At 39.8% G+C, this 13,750-nt stretch overlaps 1 protein-coding gene across 2 annotated transcripts in view; it reads left to right on the plus strand.

Moving 5' to 3' along the window:
* RAPGEF5 (Rap guanine nucleotide exchange factor 5) overlaps nt 1–13,750 on the plus strand; it is a 206,058-nt gene that overhangs the window by 167,785 nt on the left and 24,523 nt on the right. For both annotated transcript variants that reach the window (XM_090287121.1, XM_090287120.1), the window contains exons 13-18: nt 444–588; nt 1,774–1,871; nt 5,712–5,742; nt 6,600–6,678; nt 8,765–8,914; nt 12,697–12,794. In XM_090287121.1, the coding sequence (XP_090143247.1) occupies nt 444–588; nt 1,774–1,871; nt 5,712–5,742; nt 6,600–6,678; nt 8,765–8,914; nt 12,697–12,794 (601 nt within the window). The remainder of the gene's footprint in view (nt 1–443; nt 589–1,773; nt 1,872–5,711; nt 5,743–6,599; nt 6,679–8,764; nt 8,915–12,696; nt 12,795–13,750) is intronic.

A 13,750-nucleotide genomic window follows, 5' to 3' on the forward strand; every position in this document is an offset into this window, starting at 1 on the left:
CTCATTTGGGGCTATGTTAGACCTAACTGGTTTTACAGAATTTGAATTTCTGAGGATCAAAGGATATCTGACCTAGCTCTCGTCTAACTTTTATGGAAACAATGGCTGCCTGTATAGTGTGGCCAGATCTCTTAGAGCCACCCTTGAAATTAATGGGCCTCCTAGTATCTTTTTGAGGTGGCGTTAACCTGTGTCACCACTGGAACCATGTCAGAAGCTGTCAATGTGATCATCTGACCTTTATCTTCATGGTCTGTCACCAAGTGTATGTAAACCATTTTCCTGGCTTTATTGTTGCTCTTTCTAATATACACCATATTCTTTTCTTCCTGCATGCTTAGATACCTGTAGATTCTTTAGAAAATATGATTTAACAAGAATAAATGGATCTTTTTCATATTTTTATTTTCAACAATGCAATATTCTTTCTTAACCATTCGCACCTATTCTGCTAAGAAGTATCAAGGCAAAGAAGAAAACTCAGATGTTCCTTGTCGGAAACGTAAGGTCTTACATCTTGTTTCCCAGTGGATTTCTCTGTACAAAGACTGGTTACATGAAGATGAACATTCAAAAATGTTTTTAAAGGTAATGTAAAACTTCCGGATATTCTTTGATGCCAGATGACTGGTTTTATTTTTAGTTATGCATTTCAAAAATCTCAGTTGTAGGTTGCAGTCATTCATGTTTTGTAATATCCAAAGTTGTGATTCAAACAAAGCATTAAATGATTTTGGCTTCTAAGGCCTGATATTCCTTACGTAGATAGAATATTTTAAGTTTTAAAGAATTCATTAAGAAAAAATTGAGAGCAAATTTTACATTCACTAATTTAATGTTATTTTATAAAAGTCATGGGAAATTTGATTGCAGATGAAATAATTAAGGAAGGTAAAATAAAACATACTTCAAAACTTAATAGTATTTAATATGTTGAGCTTTATTATAAATTTGAAACCAGTTCCATATATATAATATTTGGATAAAACATTATCATTTAAAAACTATATTCACAATAGATACATTATGAAACTTTCAGGATATGGTATATTTTGAGAATTTTAACTAATAATAACTTGTAAAGTAGAGGCTAACCTAGATTTACATTTGGAATTAGATAAACTGATATATTTTTCTAATCAATAATAGGCTACAACATGTTTCCAACACAGATGATTCTCTGGAGATGGTGTGTAGGCAGTCAGATTCCTTTGGCCACCAAAACCATATTAGCTGTACAGGTTAACACAAAGGGGTGGAATAGAATCTGAACAAGGACGAGTTCTATTTCAGAATAGACAAGTGTCTAAACTGCTCTGCCTCTCATGAAGTAAACCACTTTGCGTTCAAAATTCAGATATCATTTAGGCATCCAGTTAAAACTCTTTAACCAACTCTTTCACTAAACTAATGTTATTTCAAAACAACGAGGTAAGTTAATTCCATTGACTTTTTTCTCCCTCTCAGATGATTGTGTGGACCTCATTTTCTTAAATATAGAATAGGCATGGAAATCTGCAGCAGCCAGCCAGAGATCTCTAAGTTTCCAGCCTTTCCTGCCCACAGTCCCTAAGCACTGCAAGAGAGCCATGCGGCCTGAGTGAGGGGCTCAGAGGTGTAATCCCACCCAGGGTCTCATCGGTACCTGGGTTAATCCCCTGCGTTGTCCAGAGTTCCACCAATTTCCCTTGGCCAGTTAACTGTTACATGAGTCTAAATCCTTACCAAAAGGGCGTGCAACCAATTCAACTGACATTCTTCTTTGTCCCCCAGACCATATACAGAAACGTACTAGATGATGTATATGAATATCCGATACTGGAAAAAGAATTGAAAGAATTTCAAAAGATACTTGGAATGCACCGTCGTCAGTAAGTATTTATTTTTCCATATTATAGTTAATGAAAGAAGGCAGCAAATGTGATAGAATTTGAGACATCTCATAAAGTTTATTTTGAGCATTTTGAATCTGAGATTCATCTTGTTGCTTTAGCTTTTCTAGTTGTAAATAGTGTGTTTTGTTTTTATATCTCAAAATGAACAAACACTAAATCAAGTGGATCGACTATTTTTTTTAACCCTATTTTAATACAGGAGAAACAAACTGAACTATGGTAAGTTAGGTGCATAAAAAGAATCATTTAATAAATTATTATTTAATTTTAAAAGTTAAGTATTTAACTTGTCATTTGCGGGGCTTATAGCTATCTCTAATAGAATAGAACAAGTGTTTTATAAATAGAGCCCATCAAGTCATGGAGCATTTTAAAAGCTCAATTTTTATGTCCCTGAGGTTTCTTTATCAGTTTAGGAAGATTAAAGAAAACCATTTACTCAATGACTTCTGACATGTCCAAGTATCCCCCAGATATCTGTCATTAGTCTTTCAAATTGCCAAAACCTGGCTTTACTCTGATTATATGACCTCTCCTTATTCATTTTGGTAAATGAAAACATTAAGTCATTATTCAGCTTTCAGATATAGCTGCGAAGTTAATCTGAAGGGAAAAAATTGTCCTCTGATTTACAATGTATTTTCTACTTAGCAAACATGAAACATATGTGTTGTCAAGTTGTGCAAAACTTCTATAAAGCTTTCAGCAGTCACAGTCAAGATGGAGATGTAGGTAAACACAGCTCACCTCTTCACACAACCACAGCAAAAATTACAACTACAAAACAGATATCACCCAGAATCATCAGAAAATCAAGCTGTATGGAAGTCCACCAATCAAGGAATTAAAGAAGTCACATTCATCCAGATGGGTAGCAGGGGAAGAGATGCAGAGACACAGAACGGGTGATCCCACACCAACACATGGTGGATAAAAATCGGGAGGGTTACCTCAGGAGCGAGGGATCCCAGCCCCACACCAGACCACCAAGCCCAGGGTTCCGGTGCCAGGAATATCAGTCCCCATAACCTCTGACTGTAAAAACCAGTGCAGGCTGGGGTACTGTAAAAACCAGTGCAGGTTAGGGTGGCAGAAGAAACTGCAGGATTCTTAGGTGTCTCCTCTTAAGGGGCCCTAACAGACTTAGGACTTATGCAGACTCACTCCTTCCAGGCTCTAGCACGGGGACAGCAGCTGAAAGGGCACAGAGGCATACAGGGAGAAACTGAAGTGTCTGCCATCAGGATGAGTTCCAGGGGACAGCCTCCTCCCAGACAAAACTTCAGAGGCCAGGCAGTGGCCATTGTCTCTTTTCCAAGCCCTCCCACACACACAGCCACAAAGCGGTGACACCATATCTGAGACTCCATCAGCCTAATTCACATGGATTGCCCCACCCTGGTGATTATCTAATACCCCACCCCATTCAAATTATAGGTGCACTTTTCTACAAGCCATACTGCTAAGACGGGGGGGGGGGGGCGGGGGGGGTCAAAACAGCTGTACTTGATACACAGAAACAAACACAGGAAGGCTGCGAAAATGAGGAGACAGAGAAATATGGCCCAAATGAAAGCACAGAACAAAAGTTCAGAAAAAGAACTAAATAAAATGGGGATAAGCAATCTAACAGATGCAGAGTTCAAAACAGTGGTTATTAGGATGCTCAAGGAATTCGTTGGATACATCAATAGCATGGAAAAGACCCAGGCAGAAATGAAGGTTACACTAAGCAAAACAAAGAAAAAATTACAGGGCATCAGCAGTGGGGTGGATGAAGCCAAGAATAAAATCAATGGATTGGAACATAAGAAAGAAATAAAAACACTCAATCAGAATAGCAAGAAGGAAAGTAATCCAAAAAGTGAAGATAGTTAAGGAGCCTCTGGGACAACCTCAAACATACCAACATTTGAATCATAGGGGTGCCAGAAGGAGAAGAGGAAGAGTAAGAAATTGAAAATTTATCTGAAAAAATAATGAAAGAAAATTTCCCTAATTTGGTGAAGGAAATAGACATACAAGTCCAGGAAGCACGGAGAATCCCAAACAAGATGGACGCAAAGAGGACCACACCAAGACACATCATAATTAAAATGCCAAAGGTTAAAAATAAAGAGAGGATCCCAAAGGCAGCAAAGAAAAGCAGATAGTTACCTACAAAGGAGTTCCCATAAGACTGTCCACTGGTAACTGATTTCTCAAAAGAAACTTGGCAGGCAAGAAGGGACTGGCAAGAAGTATTCAAGGTGATGAAAAGCAAGGACCTACAACGTAGATTACTCTATCCAGCAAAGCTATCATTTAGAATTGAAAGGCAGATTAAGTGTTTCCGAGACAAGGTAAAGCTAAAGGAGTTCATCATCACCAAACCATTGTTACATGAAATGTTAAAAGGACTTATTTAAGAAAAAGAAGATCAAAACTATGAACATTAAAATGGCAATAAATTCACAACTATCAACAATTGAATCTGAAAAACAAACTAAGCAAACAAGCAGAACAGGAACAGAATCATAGATATGGAGATCATTTGGAGGGTTATCAGTTGGGAGGGGGAAGAGGGAGAAGGGGAGAAAATATGCAGGGATTAAGAAGTACAAATTGGTAGGTATAGAATAGACCAGGGATGTTAAGAACAGTATAGGAAATGCAGTTTCCAAAGAATTTATATGCATGACCATGGACATGAACTAAGGGGTGGGATTGCTGGAGGGAATAGAGGATATCAGGTGGGGGGGGGGGACAAAGGGGGGAAATTGGGACAACTGTAATAGCATAATCAATAAAATATATTTTTTTAAAAAGATTTCAGAAGTCAGAAATGCATGTCTCATAGAATATGTTAATTCAGGTCTTCCAGATTACTGATTTGAGATATAAAGCCTGACTTAATTTTAGTAAAGGGAGATCCTACTGCAAATTAAATGTCTGTATAATTTTAGGGAGTAAATTCCCAAACATAAAAATCACATATTTAGAAATTCAGAAATGAGGTGTTGTAATTTAAGACAGTGTGTTACAAATGAATGTTGTGAATTTTGGTTGCCTTCTTTTATCAGAGTCTACAGTATAATGTTTCCGTAGCTCAGGACTAGTATGAAAATATGAACAACTAAATGAAACAAAAAAGAAAGGCAAACTTAACATCAAAATAATCCCCACATGGAAGTTGGTCCGTGCTGTAAGGGAGGCCTTATTACTATTGGGACCCTTTAATTCATGGTTTTATACACTGAAATGCATTAAAGACATTAATGAAATTTAATACATTCCATTAAAGAACTTAACATAAAAGTGGGAAACAACAGATTAAAATAAGAAAATGATATGACATGACCCTTGTGTCTTTGGTATAAGACGATGAAATATCTCTAGATTCTGGAAGAAGATTTGAGCTGGGGACCTGCAGAATGTCCTCCAGTTCCACCACACATAGGAATATCCTGGAAAAGATGCAATTTGGCTACTTATTTAGCTACCTTAACTACAATAATGTCAGCTAAAATATAATCAGTGTCTGAGAAAACTAGAATTTCTGTGTACTGAAGAAACCCAGTTCTTCCTCCAGTTTTCACCTTCTGCAGTTGGAAAAGAAAACACACCCGTTGAACAGACAGCTCCTTTTCTTCCTGGTTCACTTGAAATCCAGAGCCCAAAGTCAAAGTGTTATACATAGTAAACTAATGAATACTGCATCTTATCTTTTGGAAAAGCAAAGCCTCTGCCCAGGGTCTGAACATTAGTCTTCTGTGACAATAACTGCATTATTCTGGGTTTGGGACAAAGATTGACCTCTTGTCCTTTTCCTTTCAGCACGGTAGATGAATATTCACCACAGAGGAAGGTAAGGCAGACCGCTGTCCATCAGAAATGGGGGGTTCAGTTTGGAGCCCTTGCCTTCCTTGCTCATTATAGTCCTTCCTCCAGCAGGACAGGGCACGGCAGGGACCCAGGCCACAGCTTGTGCGCTTGTATTTCAGCTTCCCTGTGCGGGTACAGATTCAGGGCCGGCCCTGTGCCTTTGGCTTGCTCACATGTGCATGTTTTTGTGGTGCATCTTGAAGTCTCAGAGTTTCCCCAGTATTCCCAGAGTGTCAAACATTGACAGGGGAAAAAAAGAAGTCCAGGCAAGAAGCTTGCCTGCAAGAGTAAGAAAGGCTTATAAGAAAAAGTTTTGCACTTTTCAAACCAATAGAAAGAGAGAGGTTAGCAAGAATGAATGTGTTTCCTATCCAACTTGGAGGAGAGAGTGTAAAATGAGGTGTTAGGCACAAGTTTTGGAAAAGCTGATAAGGTATCTATTTTCCTTAAGAAAGGCGTTGTACTACAGCAGAGTCTGAAACGATTTCACAGTCGCTTTATGCAAAAGCAAGGCTGATACTGGGATGGGGAAGCAGTGCCTGCTCAGAAGAACCAGGGGGCGTTGGTAGTAACCAGATACCCTCCAGCCTGTTGCAGAGAATTATGGGGACTTTTTGCCTGGTGCTGGCCTTGGCCGAGGTCTGTCGCATTGCTCAGACTCTCCACCTCCTCATGCAATAATGGAGGCAACTCCCAGTTTATTCCTCAGTGATTGGATGCTGGAATTCATATTTAAAAAAACGAAATTGGCTAGGCCTTTTGGAACATGTTGTAAACAGCGCTGGCTTTCCAAAGGGCAGGAACACATTCATTCATTGTTCTCTTTCTCCCTTCTCTCAGAATAAAGCCCTTTTCCACCAATTCAGTCTGAAGGAGAACTGGCTGCAGCAGAGAGGCGCAGTGACTGAAACAGAGGAGAGTGAGTAGCATCTGAACGAGGGTTTGAGGGTTTGGGTCGGTGGAGGAGCCTCTGTCAGTCGCCGTGGCTTCCCAGCATCCGCACATCAGCCTGCCTTTATCCACCTCCGGTGGTCACACCCTTTATAACAAGCACATTAGCGTCAAAAATGAGTGTGTTTCTTTTCTTGCTTTGGCGGTACAGTCTTCTTGATCCTATAATAGTGTCCCAGGGACCAAGGACATTCTTAATTTGGGAAATAAGGAAAGGAGACTTCAAAGAGCCTCCTGCGTCCCTGGGAAGAGGTACAGAATTGCCTGGAAACACCGCCTTCCTCTGGGTCACCTTCTCCCAGCTCTGTCAGCCCATTGCCTGTGAGTAACTGGAAAGTCCATTAAAGCGCACGTGCGAGGCACATTTAGGAAGAAATCTCTGAGGAAAGTGCAGTCAAAATTCCTTCGAGGCCAGACTGTACCGGGCAGTGCCGCACACCCAGCATGTCCTCACACAGTGCCTGGCAGTGCCCCCCAAGGCCCCTGACCCACCGGGAAGAGGGCTGCCTGGGCAGTAGGAGCAGAAACGCTTTTTTAGCTCCCTGAAGACGCTGGCGTGCTTTTCGGTGGTAATATCTTGTAACAGAACAGAACACCGTTTCCTCCTGGTTGGACAAAGGTTGAGTCAAGTGCCGAGCCGGGAAACACAGCAATTAAAATGGTCACATAATTGTGACTCAGGGACATTCTCTTTTAAAGGCTTTCAGTAAGTCCTGAAATTCTAAGTGCGAGCATCTAACATTTGCTCAACTTCTAACCAAATGTCCCAAGGACGCTTCTTCTGTTACATTGTTTGTATGTAATGCTGCTCCTGAGGGTGCCTCTGTGTCCTAGTAAGAGGAAGAGCAAACGAAATGATCTTCCTCCTAATTCCTTACTTGCTGACCTTCCTTGCCTGTTTGTCTCTCAATTTAACTGCATAATTTTTCAAGGCCTTGGCCCTCCTTTATTCTTTAGTTTGTTAAGCAAGCTGGAAACTTACATCACATTTAGTGGTTTGTAGATCAGATCTTTGCCTTGTTCAAAAATTCCATTTTTCTATGCAAGGAAAAAAGTCTTTTTGCCTCTCACACGTCTGTTGACAACATATAAAACAACTGTTTGGTAGATGCTGTTGTTTTAGTGACACACCCAACCAAACCACAAACACAGTGCTCTGTGCCTCCTGGTGGCGCGTTAAAGACTCTGAGGTTCGTCCATGTAAACTCATAGTGTGTCTTTCGCTTTACTCTCATGTCTGTGTAAATATTCCTGGGTTTATTTTTGTGGTGCCCTTTAAATTGCATATGAAATTTCTCTAGCAGCTGCATCTACCCCCCTTTTTAAATTTTGTAACATAGAAGAGGAAAATATCTAAGTACGTTAATGTCCTTGTGTCTTTTCTAAAGAAGCTAGTGTTTTTATTGTTCAGAACAGCTGATATAAGAAGCAAATAATATGTCAATTATTTCTATTGCTATTAAAACAGTTTCTGCTATCAAGCCATAGAGAAACATTTTTTCCAGGACGCATTCACCCAGCTAGTGACAATGTCCTAGTAATAATTATTAGCACTGCAGACAATAAAAAGGAAATTAAAATGGCTAGAAAGGTGACCTCTATTTGGAAACTAAATTCACCACCACCTTGATCAGAAAGGGGAGGTTTCATTCTTAAAACATCAAGAAGGCTGAACACAAAGACCATGGCAAATGACAGATCTGTAGATAAGCTTATGAGAATTCTAATAACGAAATGTGGTCTTGATTGGGTCACTGTGACTGTCCAGAAATGGAGTGTCAAATAAAAATGTATGAGTCAGACATACAGTGTGGGGAAGCTATGTCCTCCTTGGACTTGCTCACCAGCTTATAATGTCTGTATCTCAGGTGTGCAAGCCCGCATTTGTATGCACGTACCCTCAGGCACCCATGTGCGTGCTTAAGTAGGTAAACCTAGCCATGGATGTTTTATACTAATGAGACGAGCAAGGAAGGTGGGCACCTTGATTTAGAAAAGTCTGAACCTCACAGCCACAGTTCTCTGCTTACTAACAATGCTTCTGTCTTGTGCAGTGTTTTGCCACGTGTACATAACAGAGCACTCCTACGTCAGTGTGAAGGCCAAAGTTTCCAGTACAGCCCAAGAAATCCTGAAAGTTGTGGCAGAAAAGATCCAGCATGCAGAAGAGGATCTGGCTCTGGTGGCCGTCACGTTCTCTGGGGGTAAATTATTTTCTGTCCTTGAATATTAATCTTTCACTGGATCTTCTCCAAGAGGAGAGTTGACATTTTTATGGAGAAAACGTGCAGCTTGTCCCTTCTGGGTCTGCAGCTGGAGGACCACAGGAACAATGAGAAGCCACCTACAAGAGGTGTTTCTATGACAACAGTTGGGTACTGTTGGATACTGAATTCCCTCCCCTAGAGCTAAAGAGAGAGGCAGGCCCATGTTTTGAAATATATTGTAAAGCTTTTCATATTTTGTACTCTAGATAAGCCTCCTATTTTCATGTTTAAATTAACTTGGGAAGTTGCTAAAGGATGAAATTACTTTAGGAAGAAAAAAGAAAGACAGCCTTGTACTAGTCATATTGCTGGCTGACAATTTAATACTTAAGACTCCCTACTGAAGGAAATACAGACTGTACAGTAAGCCCAAAGCCCACAGGCCGTGTCCCTTCAGGTGGACGTGGGGAACAGGCCTGGTTATAGCATTTTCTTCTACTGGGCCTTATTTATCCTCAGAGAATGGTTTATTGTCTGTTTTGAATAAGATCACACAGATTACAAGCTGACACTATTGATCAGTGTGACCTAAACAGACCCCTACGTTTTCACCAGGGCCTGTCAGATTTCAGTGTCACTGGCCTCCTTTCTGGCTTACGATCTTTATTTAATATCTCATTAACCCTGAGGCAAATACAAAGAAAGCGACTTAGCCCCAGTCACTGAAAAATAGGAGGACTAGGTCGGGGAGGAGGCGCAGATAACTGGCATTTCTGTTTACCCTTTGTTTCATTCCAGAGTCAGGAGAAGAATGTCAGAATTTCACTTGACATTAGAGCGTTATGTGATAGAATACAGCTTCCATTGCTTTGTTACTCAGAGCCAGGTAAAATGGCCCTACAGGCTGGTTGATTACATGCAAACAGATACAGCCCTTGCTCTCCAGACCTAATAAATGAGAGTGTCCCCTTACTCCCCCCGGGCCCTAATTGTGCATTCCATCAAAGCATGATCCAGAAAAAAAAGAGCACAAGTTCGAGAAATATGTGGATTACAACATTTTAATCAGAGAGGGATTGAAATTTTGAATAACATATTTCAAACATTCCAGATAGATGCGATAAATGTATGTTATATTTAATTTTAAGTGACCAAAACTATTAAATGACTCTCAACAATATTCAGTTTCATCAAAACCAACATTTTGACAGTATGATTACAAAAAGTAATCTCTGGGTCCCCGTTCAGACAGAATGTGCAGGAGAAGAAAAGACCCTGAGTGAGCTTGGTGGCACAACATATTCCCACAAGAGCCAACAGGGCCACATGTGAATCTGGAAGTTAATGAGTGGTTCTTTTTCTACCCAATATCTATTTGATGGCCATGAAATACCATTTTTACACTCTATTAAGTTGGATCCATCGGGGTGAGTAGTGGCATTCTGATTGTATAGACTTATTGCTAATCATCACTAGACATATCAGCTTATCTCTTGAATTATCCCACAGCTTTGGAAATGTGCCATCCTTTTCCATCAATAAGTAGTTTTGTCCCTTAAGAACCTTTCTGCCTGCAGCTTAATATCCCCCAAACAGTAATGTTTTAATGAAGGAAAAAAAATACAGAGCTTAATGTATTCCTTGTTGTAGGTACATAGTTTTCAATAAATAATCTTTTAAATGCTACTGCAAAATGAAATGACAATGAGAACTACTGTTTTGTCTTTCAAAGAAGTTTAAAGATGCTGGCAATTTGTAGTTTTTGTGGATTCTTTTTTTAAGGGACTGGTGCTATTATCTTCATAGTTTTTAGTAGGTTTAGAGCCAGTTTTGTACCAAGGGTAGGTATATGTGTGTAGTAACAACAACGTATCTGCTATTCAGACCTTAAAGTTTTATCAGTTTATCAGCTTTCATCTTTTATAGTATAGTGACAAACCTGAAAATAAGGAAAATAGGTTCTTAGCACATGGAAAAATGACTGTGAGGAACACCATGGCGTTTTATTCCCATGGCAAGGGTGGGGTGGCTCTCACAGGTTCAGATTTAGGGTACCCATGGGCACACAGAGGGTTGCACGAAATCGTAGCCAAACAAAGATAGAAGAGATGGAAGAACCTCAGAGCCCAGCCACGGGGGACCATTTACTACACACGTCAACAGCCTGACATGACAGTACTATTGATCTTGATAATGCTGGGCCATGAAGAATATATTAGATTATCATTTGTGTGCTTTGTATTAAGCAGAACTGTTCAAAACAAAATTTGGCATTTTAACTGATTAAGTTATATAGGAAACGATGCGGCATATTGCATTTCCCAACCCTGCTGGATCTCCGAAGGGCTGCTTTAGGAGAAGCTGATTATATTACAGTGGAATAAACTTGAGTATCACTTTAGTCGATTCTCATCTGCATTTTGTAGTCAGGAGAATAATACTCCTCTATCATGGTGTAAGAGAGCACCAATGACAGTAAAAAAAATGGTCCGAGGGCAGGAACAATTTACAGTAAGGAAAATAAAATGGAAGAAGAAGATATGAAAAATTTCAGCTTCACTAGTAGTCGAGAAATACAAAATAAACTGCAAATCTCTTTTTGGTTTCTGCAGAAGAGCACACTTCCCTAAAGTATGGTCAGTGTTGGCCAGTGTAAGAATTAGAAAGCAATTTGGCAGGTTGCATCAAAAACTTTAAAAATATTTATTCCCTTTGACCCATAGTCCCACTACTGGGAATCTGTCTTAAGAAATTCATCACCCTGACCAGTGTGGCTCAGTTGGTTGGGCACTGTCCTGCAAAGATAAGGGATGTCAGTTCGATTCCTAGTCAGGGTATATGCCTGGATTGCAGGTGTGGTCCCCAGAAGGGGCATGCAAGAGGTAACTGGTTGATTTTTCTCGCTCACAATGATGTTTCTCTCTCTTTCTCCTTCCCTTCCCATCTCTCTAAAAATAAATAAAACCTTAAAAAAAGAGAGAGAGAGAGAAAGAAAGAAAATGATCAATAAGCAGCCCAAGATTTATGCACAAGGACATTGGCTTCAGCAATGTATATTATGGCTGCTATAATAATAGGTCCCGTTTATCAAGCCCCTGTTATGTGTCTGGCCCTGTGCAAGTATTCAGCATACATCTTGCCATCTAATTTATATGACAAAATAAATAAATTGGAAAATATCAAATGTCCAACAAAAGAGGAAAGATTAAGTGATGGTATAATATAATGTTATGCAACCAATTAAATGTGATATATATAAATAATTTTGATGAATTATTTATAAAATCAGAATATAAAACTGCATATGGAATAATTGCAAATATATATGTATTCATAATAAGTATGTATACATATGTATAAATGATTGCCACTCTATGTATGTGTTTGTACACACACACACACACACACTCTCTTACATAACGATCAGAACAAAAATATACCTGAATGATAACCAATATTACCATTGTATAATTATACTTAGAGTAATGGGATCATGAGTAAATTTTACTTTTGCCTCTAAAATGTTCTTTGTTCCAAAGAGTGACTGAGTGTTATAACAAAGAACCACCAGAGGATCCCCTTCAGGGATAAGGAGCAGTGACGTCCATGCTCCCACTGGTGCCACTCTAGAGAGTAGGCAGAACTAAGTTGTATCTCCTTTGCATCCTATTTAATTTTCAATATCTTTCTTTGGCAAGTTTCACTCTTTAGATGTACCTTGTAGGCCTACTGCTGTTCTTGTGTTTCTGATTACTCTCTCACTTTTTTTTTATATAAAGAAAAACATGAACTTCAGCCAAATGACCTGGCCATCTCCAAATCCCTGGAAGCATCTGGTCGGATATATGTCTACCGGAAAGACCTGGCTGACACTTTGGTGAGGACCTGTGACCTTGTACTTGAAACACACAGACACAAATGCCAGACTAAAAACAATTTTGTGCACGTTTTATAATGAATGTTAGAAAAATACATTGAACTACTTCCTCTTCTAGCCAAATCACTTGTCGAGTAACACTGCTTTGCCAAATCAAAGACATGCAACTTGAGATATTCTAAACCCTTCCTAAGTCAAATCGCACTTCCCTCTGAGCCCCTGAAACAAGGGATTCAAGAGAAGGGACTTCCTCTCCACCGGAATCTTAATTTCATGTCTGCATTTCCGATGGATGTATGGTGGAAGGGGAAAGACAGTGCCCTTTGCTTCCATCCATTCGGTGCTCTGGGAGTGTCCCTTCCCTTGAAGAAAGGGTGGGGAGTTAGCCTTCCCTGGGTGACGTGGTCTCATGACAACAAGGGGACATCAAATGCCATTGAAGAGGAAGCATGTGAAGTAAAGTAGACCCCATACTGCAGGTTACTTTCAGTTCAAATTTAAGAACATTTACACCCAATTAGATTTTGTGTTGTTTCTAAAATCCTCAGTTTATGGTGGCTTTCTGTACAGTAGGCTTCATCGCCTACGCCTTACCCGACTGGGACTGTGTCATCAGGACTCACGGTCCTAGTCTGTTTCCTGGAGTAAAAACCGGGCTAGGTCTTTCGAGCTGGTTCCTGCTGTATATATAATTGAGGAATAGTATATACCATGTGGGTAAACAAAGCTGCTTATAATAAAAATGCTTTATGTAAAATTATCTACAGGATATCAAGCTACCATGATATCAGTCACTGTCATTTTTGATACTTTATTCCCAGACACGTATGTGCTGAGTAATTTACATTCAGTGTCTCATTTAACATTCCCATTAACCCTGTGAGGGTCAGAAAGGCTGAGAGCAACTTACTCTAGCTCCCTACAACCAAGGAGATGGTGCTAGGGTCGCAGACCCT

Source organism: Furipterus horrens, unplaced genomic scaffold, assembly GCF_987537825.1.
Source record: "Furipterus horrens unplaced genomic scaffold, mFurHor1.1.pri manual_scaffold_9, whole genome shotgun sequence".
Classification (NCBI taxonomy): Eukaryota; Metazoa; Chordata; class Mammalia; order Chiroptera; family Furipteridae; genus Furipterus; species Furipterus horrens.